The sequence below is a fragment of the Siphateles boraxobius genome, unplaced genomic scaffold (genome assembly GCF_051911475.1).
Source record: "Siphateles boraxobius isolate OS27281-9 unplaced genomic scaffold, OSU_SipBor_1 7, whole genome shotgun sequence".
Lineage (NCBI taxonomy): Eukaryota > Metazoa > Chordata > Actinopteri > Cypriniformes > Leuciscidae > Siphateles > Siphateles boraxobius.
This window is the reverse complement of record NW_027509197.1, coordinates 18129719-18147037: the sequence shown is the minus strand read 5'-3', so window position 1 is coordinate 18147037 and position 17319 is coordinate 18129719. Positions and strand designations below refer to the sequence as shown.

Here is a 17319-nt window from a genome sequence, read left to right as displayed (position 1 = left end):
AAAAGTTTGTGCTAGATTTGAATGTATTAATGGACGAATACATGGGTACAATCTGTAACTAGAAACAGAAAATCTATCAGCAGCTTTCTAACATCCTTCTGCCTTCTGTTGCTGCTCTGAGGTTCATCATGACCACAACACTGAGTTTAACCTCACCTGTTTATGGGGCTAGTCATAAGATTCTGAATATGGTATACACACACACACACACACACACACACACACACACACACACACACACACACCCACGCACACACACGCATACAAGCACACACACACACACACACACACACACACACACACACACACACACACACACACACACACACACACACACACACACACACACACACACACACACACACACACACACACACACACACACACACACACACACACTCGCTCAGTCCCATGGAAGCCTTAGTTAAAGAGCTCTTCATTATTCCCTTCTCTGTGCTTTTCTGCAACTGATTTCCTCAAACAATCTGGTGTTTCTTTCTTTTTCTCTCTTTCCTTCATGGCCCGAGGTTGCATTTGCCTGGGATTTGAGGCTGAAGTGGTAAACGCTCCTATCTCACCCAACCATATGTCACGCATCTCGCCTCAAAAGAATACCACTCCCTCTCTCCTTTCTCTACACTCTCAGATTACCTCATTCAAGCTGAGAGTCAGTGATTCTCTGAGAGAAAAAGCCTTTTAAATGAGTTTACTAATGGACATGTGCTCTCATGAGCCAGTCAAGTGACTGCTGGTCCACTGAGGTTGATTATAGACAGCTGGTTGAGAACAGCGCCTGGTTTTGTCAGTAATAATATATAAGGCATCCGTTGTTGATTTTCCAACATTCCTCTGGAGGAACATAAGGCTGTATGAATCACAAACAGGAAACTGCTAAATATTGCTGCAAAGATACAAACTGTTTTTAAGCTGTATTTCATACATAACGCTGATCAGTGTCTATGCAATGCTCTTTCAACACACTCATTATTTAACTGAAGACAGCAGCAACTGCATTGCATCAGTGTTTTATTTAAAGAAAAGCAAAATATTGTAGCTGAACACAAATTGTGCAGGCTTGTTAATCATGTTTCTCAAATGAAGCCTATTTTTTGTAAAGGCCTTAGAGGCCCTGTTTATTAAGATGGGTTTTAGTCGATCGGATCACAAGTGGATGACGCTAAAAACAGATGTTAACAGGGTCTAAAACATTTTGAGCTTGTCGACTTTCTACCACTTCCAGAGGTAGTTGAAACCGCATTTGACCGGATTGCATTCGTAGTGTAGAGGCTGTGGTGAAACAGTCACAAAAGACCGCCTACTCTCTGTCTATTGACCTAATGCCTGAACATTATGGGAAGTGTGCTAACCGGATGGGATTTAAACTTTGTTGGCTGGAGATCCAATTTTGGTTTGGAGTTGAAAAACGTACCAAGCACAATGTTCTCTCACTATTGCTGATTTCTAAAATGCACTCAATGCGTGTGGTGTTGTCTTGCGGCTGTCAGAGCAGAAACGAAAGCTGATGCTCTCTGTATGTTTTTCCGTCTTCTCCAAGCACATTCATATGTAAATTGCGTGAGCTTATTTGGTCCATTAGATCAAAATTTCAGAAAAAAAAAACATATATATTTACTCGCCCATAGATCCTACCCTCAAAGAAATCGGGACCGAAGTGGTCGAAAGTGGACAAAAGAGAAGGATTAAAACATCAGGTGTAAAGGGTATGTGTCTCCCTCGTCGTCTTGTTATCTGATCGACCAAAACTCAACTTAATACCAGGTGTAAACAGGGCAAGAGATCCATATTAAAAACATTTTTTTGTATGTATACAAGATGAACGTATTCTGGCCTGTCATTGTCAAACAAATGACATTGAATTAATAGGTCATAATTATCAGTATTTTTGCTCAGACAAGAGCATATTCTAACTGTTGATGCAGAGTCAGTAGAAACAGAACGTCTCAGGTTACTATTGTAACCATAGTTCCCTGAGAACAGGGAACGAGACGATGCGTCCATCGACGCCATGGGAACGCCCCCAGCGTGACTGCGTCTGAAGCATCTATGTCAACTAGTCCAATGGAAAGAATGAGCGTCACGGGCGGGTGACGTCATGACCAGGATATGATAAAAGCACATCCGGTGCAAACCGGCATTAGCTTCGAAAATTGCCGAAGCAAGCCGATCACAGGGATGCAGGAAGTATGGCAGGGTGACACATCGTCTCGTTCCCTGTTCTCAGGGAACTATGGTTACAATAGTAACCTGAGACGTTCCCTTACGAAGGGAACTCAACGATGCGTCCATCGACGCCATGGGAACGAGAATACCCAAAGCGCCAGAATTCCAAGTACCTGAGTGTCAGTCTGTTGTAACTAAGCACTAAGCACCTGAGAACCTGGGGCAGCATCCAGGTCCAAACTGTAAAACCTGACGAATGTGAGCGGTGAGGACCAGCCTGCCGCATCACAAACGTCTTGGAGGGAAACCCCAAATAACAAGGCTTTAGAGGCCGCCATACCCCTCGTTGAGTGAGCTCTGACCACCAAGGGACACGAATGGTCAGAGTACTCGTATGCAAGTGAAATAGCCTCGACTATCCACTTGCTAACCGTCTGTTTAGAAGCAGGAAGACCCTTCTTAGGTGATCCAAAGCAAATAAATAACTGGTCGGACTTCCTCATAGAAGATGTCCGATGAACATAAGTATCCAGTGCTCGCACTGGACACAAGAGGTTCAGCCTTTCCTGGTCCGCAGATGTAAAAGGAGGAGGACAGAAAGCCTGCAGCACGATAGGCCTCGGAATCAAGGTCGGCACCTTAGGGACGTATCCCTGTTTTGGATATAAGAATGCCTTGACCATCCCCGGTGCAAACTCAAGGCAAGTGGGGGAAACCGAAAGGGCCTGAAGGTCTCCAACTCTCTTAAGGGACGAAATAGCTAGCAGAAAGATAGTCTTAAGGGTAAGAAATTTCTCTGAAACCGAATCTAAGGGCTCGAATGGAGCCCTAGACAGGCCTTCTAGTACTAATGCCAAATCCCAAGCTGGCACCCTAGTGCGAGTTGCAGGCCTCAGCCTCAGTGTGCCACGAAGGAAACGTGTAATCAGGGGGTCTCGACCCAACGATGTACCCCCAACCAGGGCGTGGTAAGCCGCAATGGCCGCCACGTAAACCTTAAGTGTGGAAGGACATAAACCTGACGTAAAGCGCTCCTGCAAGAACTCGAGTACTGTGTTCACAGAACAGTTAACCGGATCCCACTGATGTCGGTGACACCATACAGAAAAAACTTTCCATTTCAGCGCATATAGTTTCCTAGTAGCTGGAGCTCTGGAGCTTAGGATGGTCTCAGCAGCCTCAGCTGAGAGACCACTCTCTATGAGTTGGGCCCCCTCAGAGGCCAAACCCACAGGTTCCAAATCTCTGGCCGAGGGTGAAATATTGTGCCCCCGGCCTGAGACAGAAGGTCTCTCCTGATCGGGATCTCCAAGGGAGGACCGTCTAAGAGATGGATCAGGTCCGCAAACCAGATCCGACTCGGCCAGCGTGGTGCTACAAGCAGTAGGCTTATTCCGTACTGGCGGACTCGTTCCAGAACTCCTGGGAGCAGAGCAACAGGGGGAAATGCGTACAGACGTAGCCTCGGCCACGTCTGCACCATAGCATCCAGCCCCAGGGGGGCTGGGTGAGTAAGGGAGAACCAAAGTGGACAGTGCGTCGTGTGCTGAGACGCAAACAGATCCACCTCTGCTTGGCCGTAAAACTCCCAAATTTTCTCTACCGCCTCGGGGTGGAGTCTCCAATCCCCTGGCCTCAGCTCCTGCCTCGACAGGATGTCTGCCCCCACATTCTGGTCCCCAGGAATATACACTGCCCTCAGGGAGAGTACCTTCCCCAGAGACCACAGGAGGATCTGGTGCGCCAGTTTGCAGAGCGGACGCGACCGCAGACCCCCCTGACGGTTCAGATAAGAGACCACTGATGTGTTGTCTGTTCGTACAAGCACATGATGGCCCCTCAGGTCTGGGAGAAACTGTCTCAACGCATTGAAGACAGCCATCATCTCCAGGCAATTGATGTGCCACGAAAGATGATGACTTTTCCACAGACCCTGAACCGAGCGGCCTTCCATTACCGCTCCCCAGCCGGTGAGGGAAGCATCTGTCGAGATCGTAACACGATGGCAAAGAGCTCCCAATACCGGACCCTGGGTTAAGAACCAATGTTTCCTCCATATAATTAAGGCACGAAGGCACCGCCGCGTGACCTTGATCATACGAAGTGGGTTTCCCCTCGGGGAGAACCCTCTGGTCCTTAGCCACCACTGTAAAGGTCTCATGTACAGCAGGCCAAAAGGAATCACGTTGGACGCTGCCGCCAAGAGACCCAACAGTCTCTCGAACTGTTTCACAGTGCGTGACTGGCCTAGCTTTAGCTCTTTGGTGGCTGTCAGGATAGCAGCTACACGAACGGGCGATAGAGTGGCCCGCATCGTCACTGAATCCCATACCACACCAAGGAAAGTGGTTCTCTGTACTGGAGAAAGAACACTCTTCTTGGCGTTGAGCCTCAACCCCAACATCTGCATATGAGCGAGAACGACACCTCGGTGCCGAACCGCCGACTGCTCTGATTCCGCCAGAACCAGCCAGTCGTCGATGTAGTTCAGAATACGTATGCCCTGAAGCCTGAGAGGGGCTAGAGCTGCATCCACGCATTTCGTGAACGTGCGGGGTGATAAAGCTAGACCGAAAGGAAGAACCCGATATTGGTATTCTTTGCCCCCGAAAGAAAACCTTAGGAACTTCCTGTGCTGAGGGAGGATGGAGATATGGAAGTAGGCGTCCTTCAGATCTATCGTGACAAACCAGTCCTCGGATCTGATTTGAGTCGCGATCTGTTTGATTGTCAGCATCTTGAACTTGAGTTTCTGTACTGAACGATTCAACAGACGAAGATCTAAAATGGGACGCAACCCCCCATCCTTTTTTGGAACAATGAAATAACGGCTGTAAAAACCCGACTCTCTGTCGGGTGAGTACACCTGTTCTATAGCTTCCTTTGCTAACAGGGCCTTTACCTCTTGCTCCATTACCAGAGCCTGCTCGGGATGCACCACTGTGGGCAGCACCCCGTTGTAACGAGGAGGACGAGAACCAAACTGGATTCTGTATCCTTTCTCTACAATCTGCAGGACCCAATGAGAAATATTCGGCAGAAGCTTCCACGCTGCCAGAAAATTTACTAAGGGAACCAGCCTCTCGAGGCTGGTCTCTGGTGTTATCGAGACAGCCAATTCCGGAGCCTGAAACATAATGGCAGGAACTACCTGAACTGGCCGCTCTAAGGCCCCCCTCAGAGGGCGCGAAACCGATGCTGTGCCGCAGCATAGCATCAGCGACTCGCTGGAGACCGCTGCGCCCTGAAGCACCGAGGGTGGCAGGGTTGGCAGAACGGTCTCGTGAGGACCCCGAAATGGAACGGGCACCGTAAAATGAGGTGTACACCGCTCCACTTCGGTCGGGGCTGTCCTCACAGGCCTGATGCGTGAACATCAGGACCTTTTTTTTTTAACCGAAGTCTTCTTCGCCTGAAGAACGGTCCTCAGATCCGGCTTCGACTTAGAAGACTTCGGTTGAGAGGGTTGCGTCTGTCTCCAGTCTCTACGTGGAGGTGCACGAGATGCAACACTCTCTTTCTGATGCACACGATATGATGAGCTCGACGGCTGGGGCTGCTCACGCCCAGCAGCCCCAGGGGGCTGGACACGGCGAGGGATAAACTTTTTAAAAGCGTCAGCTTGTTTTTTAGACTCCTGAAATCTCTCGACGACCGCGTGGACTGCGTCGCCGAAGAGACCAGAAGGTTCAAGCGGAGCATCTAATAAAAAAGCTCGATCTTTTTCTTTAATCTCTGACAGATTTAACCATAAATGTCTCTCAGTAGCTACCAAGGCTGCCATAGACCGCCCAATTGCTCTGGCGGTCTCCTTAGTAGCCCTGAGAGAAAGATCGGTAGCCCGACGAAGTTCTCGAATATCGTCATGAGAAATTCCCTCACTACTATCCAGATCCCCCAGCAGGTCAGCTTGATAAGCCTGAAGCACTGCCATTGTGTGCAGACATGCTCCAGCTTGACCTGCTGCCGTATAAGCTTTGCCCACTAAAACCGAGGTGGCTTTAAGCGGTCTAGTGGGCAAAGCCGAGGCTTTCAGGGACGATGCGGGACCAGGCGAAAGATAGCTGGCTAAATTCTGTTCCGCCTGGGGCATCGCCTCATAACCATACTCTTTTAGCCCTCTTATTCTCGAATAAGTGTTAACTTGAGGGCTAAAAAGTCGTGAAGAGTAAGGTTTATTCCACGATTTCGATATTTCATTATGAAGATCGGGAAAAAAGGGAAGCCCTCGTGGTGGAGATAATGTCGTGGAAGATAAAAAGCGCTCATCTAATTTACTTTTAGGACGAGCGCCTTTATTCTCAGATGGCCATTCAATATTTAATTTCTCTACAGCCCGTGACATAACATCCACCAGCTCATCATATGCTGGGGAAATAAATTGTGAATCTCTTTCCCCCATGTGTGTGCTTTCACTCTCCATACTCATAACATCGACCTCCTCAGAGGAAGAGCATTGAAGTAATGGAGGGCTCTCTCCCCGGGCGGAAGAAACCGCAGTGCGTGCTTCCGACACCGGGGGGAGAGCGCTGGATCTTGCGGGTAAGGAAGGAGAAAAGGCCCGCGGACCCGTCTACAACCCCTCCGAAAGATCCTTTTGCGATCCCCAGGAATGCATTCTCCGCGCCGCCTCGGCAGACGCGGGTCCTGATCCCTGAGGATCGCGAGCCTGCCCACTCTTTTCATCAAAGAGTGACAGGCGAGAGCGGAGCATGCGGAGCGGTAGCATTTCACAGTGTTGACACTCAGCCCCCTCGAAGGCTGAGACCGCATGCTCCACTCCCAAACAAATGACACAAAGCTCATGTGTGTCCCCACCCGTTAAATAACGCGGGCAGGGAGGAACACACTGCTTGTACACTTGTTTCGCCATAACGTTTCCGAATAAATTGCAACAGACAACAATAAATAGACAGAGACAGTATAACACAGATCGCTTGCTGAGGCAACAGAAGCTAATGCCGGTTTGCACCGGATGTGCTTTTATCATATCCTGGTCATGACGTCACCCGCCCGTGACGCTCATTCTTTCCATTGGACTAGTTGACATAGATGCTTCAGACGCAGTCACGCTGGGGGCGTTCCCATGGCGTCGATGGACGCATCGTTGAGTTCCCTTCGTAAGGGAACTAAATGTACAAATAATTTGAAAACATAAAAAAATAAGAAAAATAAAAAATTCTGTCATTTTTAAAACATTGCAAACAAAGATGTCATCAGCCATAACAATTTACTTATGTTCCAAAATCATAACATCAACAGCTAAAATTCTTCTTATTAAAATAATATAATATTTTTGACATTATTATTATTATTATTTTTTAAATTGTAAACCATAACCATCCTTGCACCAATTGAAAAAACAGTCCATCACTGGTTTAGTAACGCCACAAACACAGATGTGCAGACTGTCCTTCACTTAACAATTCCCAATAAAAAACAATGTCAAGATAAGGTGTCAATGCAAGGTGAATCCACATGCAGCTGTTGAACTGAGGTGAAATAAAGACCAAAAAACGTTTTCTTTGCTTTTTTCCCATCAAATTCTGCGGGATTTGGATGTGAGGGTTTTCAGAACAGAAGATAAATCAACATTTTGGCTTGCTGTTTTGTTCCTCTGAGGAACACACACACACACATACACACACACACACACACACACTCACTCACCGTTTGTCCTGTAGCTTGAAAACATCTACAACTCTGGTTCCAACTTCGTTTCATCCTCCTCCAAAAACAAAGCAAAGTCTTGTCCTATTTCCCTTATTTATTCTCTCTCTTCTCTCAGTTTAGCTTCTTCCCTCAAATGTTTCAATCTACAGTATCTTCGTCCCTGTTTGATTTAGTTATCTCTCTTTCAAAAAAACAAACAAGCAAAGAAAAAAACATAAAAACTTAAAATATCAAGAATATCATCAATTAGCACTTCTCCGTCTTCAGGGACACAGAGCGCCAGCTTATGCACCCATTGTCAACACAAGTGATGGCCTGCTGGGCTCTTTGAAAATTGATCCAAATTCCTAATCCTCTGATCTAAAATATAATCATTTTCTGATCTGTGGCAAGACTAAATCACAATGCTGTTAGAATGACAAAAAAAGAAAAAAGAAAAAAAAGAAAAGAAAAACATACAAGCATTTAGAGTAATAAGATGGGGATGATGACAAACAGCATTGTCATTACTTTGAACACAAACATATTTCTTGACCCCTTCCAAATAGTCACTTGTTTGTTTGTTATTCAGTTACTTTTGGAGTACAATAAAAAGTCAGTATTTTTTTTTTTTTTTAGTTCTTTTGAGTGTCAGTTTTCATTATTTTAACAGGCTGGACACAAAAATCAAATTATCTACTCAAATGAAAGAAAGATGCGGAGTGAAAGTATATTTCAAGTGCTAAGACATCCATGAGCTTCAGTTTGTAATAGTTTCAATATGAAATATCAATTAAAATATCACAACATACCGAGCACTTCCGGAAACACTAGAATAAATGAATAATCAATGTTAGAAATGCCATCTTAAAAATGTATAAAGATCAATGGTGCAATGAATGTCAGGAAATGTCAGCCCCAAACCTTGTTGCCTTTAAAACTCCTATGGGTGTGGACAATGTAATTCAAATTCCATCCCATTCATTAAAAGGGAGGCTATTTAAATTTTGTCCAACCCTGTTTTGAACAGTATTTATATGGATTATGATATATGATGTCTTTTTCAATTCCTCTTTGCATGTTTTACCTCATTTCATTGCAGCATCAAGTATTACTCAATAACATGCATTTCTATGTAATTAGCCTCATTATAGATTGCACCTCATTCAAAAAACTTGCCAGGTCATAATATTAGTCTGCTGCAACCCCCACTATTCACCATTTCCTGATTTGGATAATTCCCTCAGGTGCTAAAACAATGTAAACAGCATGTGTAAATAAGGGACACTATCAGCTGGCACAATTCATTCATGGTGAATTATCCCCAAAGTGTACTAATACTGATTTATGTTGATTATCAAGAGCCTTGCTGTATTTTGACCCTCATGTGCTTGTTATGCTGTCGGCTATGTTTTCACAGCTGGTTGTTTACATATTCCATATCTCACATTTATAGCTATGGCACCACCATCACCCACTGTCAAACAGTTATCTGGTATGCCAGTTGTTAGAAACAGTTATGGGAGCAACCATGAGTCAACAAATTGGTTTGATGTTTCAGTTGTTCCACATTACTCTCTTGTGATACAGCACATACTATTTATATTCAGATATTGTACAAGATGGGCAGAAATACATCAAATATGTAGTCTTTATTAATATACCATTCAAAAGTTTGGGGTCAGTAAGATTTGTTTTTGAAAGGAACTAATAGATATTTTTGTTCAGCAAGGACATATCAAATTGACCTAAATTGGCAGTAAAGACAATGTTTTAAAATATTTCTATTGCAAAAAATGTTCTTTGGAACGTTCTATTCATAAAAGAATATTGAATAAATGTATCACTTTTACCACAAAAGTATTAAGTTTTCAACAATTATAATTATAAATGTTTCTTGAGCAGAAAATAATTATATAAGATGATTTCTGGAGGATCATATGACTGAACACTGGAATAATGATGCCGAAAATTCAGCTTTACCATCACAGAAATAAATAACATCTTAAAATATCTAAAAATAGAAAACAGTTTTTTAAAATTGTAATAATATTTCACAATAATACTGCATTTACTGCATTTTGATCAAATAAATGCAGCCTCTGTGAGCATAAGAGACCTCTTTAAAAAATATGTAAAAAATCGTACCAATCCAAAACTTTTGAAAACTCACACACGCAGACACACATATAGTAATGTACACTACGATCATATATCGTACCTTACATACAAAAATATGACTACACACGCATTTGTACACCACACATTTCATTGCCAACAAACACAAACCACAAGACCTAATTTCAGTTCCACATGGTGTGTGAAATTCAGAGCAGTTTGCTGTTCTAAATGCCACCAGTCCACATCCAAACACACCCACTTGATAATGCTGCACTCTGTTGTCACAGATCGTGCTGACACTCATTCAGTATAGTGCACAAAACTACAGAATACTTACGAACAGGTATGGGTGATGTGTCAAAGTTGCTTTCAGCAGAGGTTGCGTTAAGTGCTTGTGCTGTGGAGTTGGCCATTACAGACATGTGAAGGAATATTTGGCAGTGAGATTGAGGGGGACAGCTGTGAGAGAGTGTTCTCAGGGATGATGAGATGTCTGTAGAAAGAGAGAGAGGGCAATTGCTTCACTCCAGTGTGCTCTCAGGGAAACAGTGAGGAAATAGAAGGAGAGTTTCTGGTTTCTGGTCTGAGATAAAGCACACATAACAGATTGCATCATCCAAATCCCTATGTGAATAGTGAATAATATTTGCACTTGGTTTTCTAATCTTAACCATTATTAACATAAACTATACTGCATGTTTAAGTTTTCATTAAGACATTATTTTGCATGTTTATTAAGTTTTCCTATTGTGGTCTCATACCCACAATGTAGGCGATTTCAGGTCAAATGTTGCAATAATGTAAACAAAACCTGACCCCCAGGTTTTTGCTATTAGACCATATAAAGATAATGTGACCCAATGGCAGCAAGATGGCACATCTCCAGCCAGCATTGCACATGTCAATCTGAGGCTTGATTGGATTTTAGGAATCTATGTTATGAAGTTCCTTCACATTTCTGTAAAAAAGCAACAGAAGGTTAAAGCTTGAATGATAATTTCCTGACATTTCACCATCAGTGGAGCATATTCAAAATAATTCAAAATAAAAAGTAGATACAAAGTAAAAATTACTATTATTTTATATGTATATCATTATAAATCAATAATGACGTGACGGACAAGCATGACAACATACTCATAATTTGTCCTCTGCACTTAATCCTCCAAGTTAGTGCAGATTTTAGGAGTAGACATTGATTCTCAATACCACGACCTTTGGGTTACAAGTCCGACTCTCTAACCATTAGGCCACAACTGCCCCATATTAATCTTTTAATCTGTGCTTAATTTTAAGTGGATGAATGAATCTTCCATTTTGCTGATTGAGTCCCCACACACAGCTGTCAGATGTGCAGTCCACTTCTCTAACGCTTATGAGTTTTAAGTGAGTGCGCTCGCTCTACACTATAAATTAGGTCCTGGCAACTTGATCCTGGTGCCATTGTAGTCAAAATGCAAATAACATTGCAAATTATAACGCTGAAATGTATGGAGTCAGTAAGATTTAATAGAAAAAAATCATACTTTTTTTATTCAGCAAAGAAGCATTAAATTGACAGTAAAAGCTTATAATGTTACACAAGTTTTTTTGTTTTAAAGAAATGCTGTTCTTTTAAACTTTTGGTAACACTTTATTTTACAGTGTCCTTCCTATGTTACATGTACTTACCATAAGTAGTAACAGTAAATTATAAATAATTACATGCAACTAACCCTCAACCAAATTGTAATCCTACCCTAACCCTATAGTAAGTATGTATTGTTAATTAATACTACTCAGTAAATGTATAATTATATTGTAACAATGACACCTTAAAATAAAGAGTAACCAAACTTTTCATTCATCAAAGAATCCAGAAAAAATTGTGTCCACAAAAATATTTTTTACAGCAGCACTGTTTTTAACATTAATAATAACAAATGTTTCTTGAACACCAAATCATAATAACGGAGTGACTTCTGAAAGAGCATGTGACAGTGCATCATTGATTCTGTTATTTTCCTGTTTATCACTGTGAAGCTGCTTTGAAACAACCTGTATTGTATAAAGTGCTATATAAAGAAAAGTGACTTGACTTGACAGAAGACTGAAATAATGTCTGCTGAAAATTCAGCTTTGTAATCACAGCAATACATTAATGCAGCCATGGTGAGCATAGGAGACTTCTTTCGAAAACATAAAAAAATCTTACAGACCCCAAATTGCTGATACCCAGCTGTCAGCCCTAACATACAGTACATGTTTAGACAGAGGTTCTGTCAACTGTAGATCTGATATGTTGTAACATTATAGTGCTTTATGGCATTCGATTAATCTCTATGGCTCTTATTTATCATTTGTTGACCCTTCTGGCTGTTAATAAACAAAGGATGAGGCCTTTAAAGACTCTGGACCTTATCGCCCACAGTGGAACAAAAGAAACCCACACAGTATTTCCTTCTCTCTCCACACAGTGTCCACACCCAGTGCTTCCTTCCGGAAATCAAGCAATTTACTTCTATTTGTATATATCAAATGTATTGTACACTGACATTCTTGTGTTTTTAGTTTGTAATATTTGCAGGATAAGAATGCTAGAACTTTTAGATGTTTTAAAAGATGGACCGACAATGCTACTAATTTATAACTTTCTTTGACTCCATGAAGTTGTGTCAATGTTTATGCCTGTGGCTGAATCAAGAGCTCTCATAAATGTTATAGATGATAATGGGAAACAAATTCTCACTTTCGCTCTCTAATTTAAGATCACTTTTTTTACCTTCTCTCATCAAGACTCAGTGCAAGAATAAAGCATTTTTTTTAGCTTGTTTTCATTTTTAGCTCTTCATTATTTAAAGATAGCAGTGTTAATGTCAGCTGTGTTTAATTATAAGCTTTGTGTACATGCACGACTGGCTTTTACGATTTATACCTGCATGAGTAGCATAGCAAATTAAATCTACTGTTTTTACTTATTTTTTTCAATGTTAGTATCTACTGTAATATATATATATTACAGTAGATACTAACATTGAAAAAAATAAGTAAAAACAGTAGATATATATATAGATAGATATAGATAGATAGATAGATAGATAGATAGATAGATAGATAGATAGATAGATAGATAGATAGATAGATAGATAGATTGATTAAAATAAAAAATGTTAAAACCCTAATTTTCCAGACAAATATAGTGTCCACAATGTTTTCACAAAACTATAGTTTATTTGGACTGCATAGTGAGGAAAAAAGCAGCCAGAAAGTTTCCAACAAGGAATGAAGTCAAGACAATTTAAAAGCATCCCAAATGGCATCTCATGAAATTGTTTGACATGCATGACCACACAGTATGCAGAATCTAAGCAAAAGGTGGCAACTTTGAAGAAGCTAACATATAAGTTTTGATTTTGGGTAATAATAAAGATTGGGCCATTTTATACAAAATTAATAATAGTAAAAAAATAAAAAGACAATCATGTCGTCATTCACTCATTCATCTCATGTCGTTTCAACAAGAACTTTTTTTTTCTTCTGTGAAACATAAAATAGGATACATAGATACATGTTTTTTGCCCATGCAAATCGTCAATGGTTTTTAATGTTGTTTTCAAAGATATCTTCTATTGTGTTTCATAAAAGAAAGTCATAAAGATTTAGATCGATGAATGCATTTTGATGAATAATGACATAATTTTCATTTGGATATGAATTACCCTATAAGACAAATATAATTAAAAGAGTTGATTGTCAAAGGGTCAAATATTGAAAACAACAGCAAAAAAAAAAAAAAAAAAAACCTTGGCTATCTAGAGATATTATTCTCTGTGTGTTTGGAGTATAATGGAATTATGTGTGCAGCTTAAATTAGCTGGGCAGATGTCCTCACAACTGTTTGCGTTAATTTGCTGACCTGGCATGTTTTATCTGTCACTCAACACCTTTAAACTACCACAATTCTTTCAAGGACCAGACATGAAAGACCAGATATGAAAGAAAGCCAGAGTTTTATATATAAATTTAACACTTTGTTCTGACCATGGGGGAAAAGCTGTGCTGATGTATATAGTAGAACAACTTTTGGACAGTATACTTGCCACCATCTAAAAAAAAAAAAAAAAAAAAGTATTTGCTCATTTAACACTTCACAACTTAATTTACAACTTAACACACATTCAATCTTAAATTTAAATCTGCAAAGCAACTCACCAACTTTTCCTTAACAGTTCTGCAACAAGATCTCCCACAGCCTGCAAGCTTGAAAACCCTTTAGGAACAGATATACTTCCTCGATTCAGGCTGAGTTGTTCTTTCACTTTCTAACAGGATGGGAATAATATTATGAATCATAGCAGAGGTCTTTTCAATGTATAGCACGTGAACTTCCCCTTTCAGCCCTCTCCACCCTTAACATACTGCTTTACTAATGGTTTCTTGTGTTCAACCAATGGCTGGGCAGGCTCCTCCTACAAAATAAGGCACAACCGAACAGACTCCTCCTCAGGAATAACACACAGCTGTTGTCAGACTGAGCTCAAGGAAGGGGGAGATGGTTTGGCTGTGAGGAGGGAAAACAGAGGCATTGGTTATACAAGGGTTCAGATTAAGAGTATGGTGAAATCTTGCATTTTTGCATCCCTCAGTACTACAAGCCACGCCCTCTCAAGTTACACCTACTACTACATTATGCCTCCTGCGAAGAAACAAGCATGGATGTCATTGCTTAAATCAATCTTTTCAAGTACATTTATTTTATGTTTTATCTATGAAATGATTGTAAAGCTAAGATTTAAGTATGAAATAACAGCTATTAGTAAAACAAAATAAATTACACAATCAATTACAGACATATAATTATAGCTAAAAACGTCCCCCTAACCCTTACCCCTTCAATAAAATAAAAATTGACTGTATAGTTTCATAATTTAATTCTTTAAAAATGTAAGGAAAAAACAAACACGATGACTTACGGCATCTGGTGAACCATGTAATACGATTTGCATGCCTTATTATCACTAAGTGGCGATAGTGAAGGTAAAAAAAAGCCAGAAAGTTAAGTAAAAGAAAAGAGGGCAGGCTGCGTTCCAAATCGCATATCACAAGTATACATTCTTAAGTAGGTACATATTTTTAATTAAGTAATTACTTCATGACTGCTAAAAAAGTATGTTCTATATAGTATGAGTGTGTGTGGTAGCCTATGTAGACATTTTTGTTATTTTGTTATTAATATTATTAAATGGAACTATTTATGGACAAAAATCTAACAATATATTAATTAAATGATTCAGCTATATCAATATTTGCTGAGAAAAGCCCATGTATTAAGATAATTCGATAATAAATTGTATATTATTTTAGTGTGCAATTGTTATTGGTATTTTCTCAGTACTAATAATATCCATAATCCTCTTGTAAGTGTGCACAAATATATTGTAATGTTCAACACTGATGCTGGCTGCATGCCCTTTCAAAATGTACACCTTTGTACCGCATTTACCCCAAAAGGGTAATTAGTCCCAAAGTGTACTTATTTACATGCTACCTTTTGAAAGGATACTACCCCAGTGACAGTTTTTGTACCCTTTTTCTTAGAATGTATAGACCACCTGTAGTTTTGGCTGTCCAGTTATTTATTGTATCAGCTAAAGAAAGGCAGGAAAAGCAAAAGTAGTGGAGGAAGGAATAAAATAAATTCATGAAAACATCCAGTCACACCTGCTCATCTTCACAACGGCCAACTGCAATCTCACACCTTGAAAAATAAGCTACAATTCACCAGATAGTCACTGTAGCAGCAGCCATCTGTCACTGGATCTACACGAAGGACTCACATGTGTTAATTCAGGTGTGTTATCCTGCAGAGTCATTTAAAATCTTTGATTATCTCTATAATAATGGTACATGATCATTAACTTCCTCTGTCAACTCAGGTTTTGATCCTGAGTTCATGGAGCATGTGATATGAAAGTGTGTCATTAGTAGTGAACAGCCAATCACATGCCTTGATACACAGATAAACGTCTCGGTTACGTATGTAACCCTCGTTCCCTGAGTAGGGAATGGAGACGTTACGTCGGATGACGACGAATGGGGTTTTGCTTAGAACACCTATCGACTTCGAGTATTACAATACGAGCCAATGGCAAAGAAATGCCATGGGTCTGCGGAATTTGCATGGCGTAACTCCGCCCCACCTCGTGGGTATAAAAGGAGGAAGCCGGCAACAAGCAGATATGTTTCTTCGCTGAGGAGCCAAGACTGAGCTCAGGCGATCCCCGCGGTACAGCGGAAAGTGGCAGGCAGACGTAACGTCTCCGTTCCCTACTCAGGGAATAAGGGTTACATACGTAACCGAGACGTTCCCTTTCGTTGTCACTCCGAGTTACGTCGGATGACGACGAATGGGGTTACCAGTCTAATCACGCCACCTTCTCGGCTGTCTTCCAGTGCCCTGCCTAAATCTGAGATCCTTGTCGTGAGACTGGCACGGATGAAGGACTCCTATTTAGCACAGGAATACCAAGGTACACTGGGGAGCATATCCCATAGCTTAGAGGAAATATGCAATTATTGCCAACCCAGAGGGGGGGACTTAGAAAGTACACATTTGACCCAGAGGGATGCATATGGAGAACACTGGGGTGTCCAGCCGCAGGTGGAATATTTCTTCCCCAGGGGTGGCAAGGTGGCTTGCCAAGGGAAAGACACATGCTCAGAGAGGCTTACAGTGGAAATACACATGTGGGGGTCGCTCAGAGGAGGGACCATGCACACGGGAGGCACCTAGCCGACGCGCAGGCAATAGACACTGGCGCCGACGTCAGGAGTGCTGGAGGAACTCAGGGCTTTCGGGGAAGCTCACCTGAGGAGAATATTGCACGTATCCAGTCCGTGGAGTGGAATGGCGAGCAAGCGAAGACACCTGAGCGGGTCCAGTACTAGCTGGTTGAAGCGAGTACATGAGAGGACACTGGCTCCACTCGGAGATTGTAGAATCTGGCGAATGTGTTAGGTGTCGCCCAGCCAGCAGCTCTGCAGATGTCTGCTAGCGTGGCGCCATGCGCTAGAGCCCAAGAGGACGCCACACTCCGGGTAGAGTGGGCAGTCACACCAAGGGGGCATGGTCGACCTTGCTGCTGTTATGCCAAGGCAATGGTGTCCACTATCCAGTGAGACAACCTTTGCTTGGAGAGAGCCTTCCCCTTCAGCTTCCCACCATAACAGACAAAGAGCTGGTCTGAGGTCCTGAAACACTTCGTTCTGTCTACATAGGCGCGGAGAGCGCGTACTGGACAGAGCAGTGCCAAGGCTGGGTCTGCCTCCTCCGGGGGCAGCGCTTGCAGGTTCACCACCTGGTCCCGGAAGGGAGTGGTAGGAACC

The 17319-nt window shown here is 41.9% G+C and overlaps 1 protein-coding gene across 2 annotated transcripts in view; it reads right to left on the bottom strand.

Annotated features, from left to right (window-relative positions):
- gypc (glycophorin C (Gerbich blood group)) overlaps positions 1-14374 on the bottom strand; it is a 66053-nt gene extending 51679 nt beyond the window's left edge. For both annotated transcript variants that reach the window (XM_077216328.1, XM_077216327.1), the window contains exons 1-2: positions 14146-14374; positions 10292-10447 (exon numbers count right to left, since the gene is read on the bottom strand). In XM_077216328.1, the coding sequence (XP_077072443.1) occupies positions 10292-10376 (85 nt within the window). In that variant the 5' untranslated portion in view covers positions 10377-10447; positions 14146-14374. The remainder of the gene's footprint in view (positions 1-10291; positions 10448-14145) is intronic.
- Positions 14375-17319: the final 2945 nt, after the last annotated feature.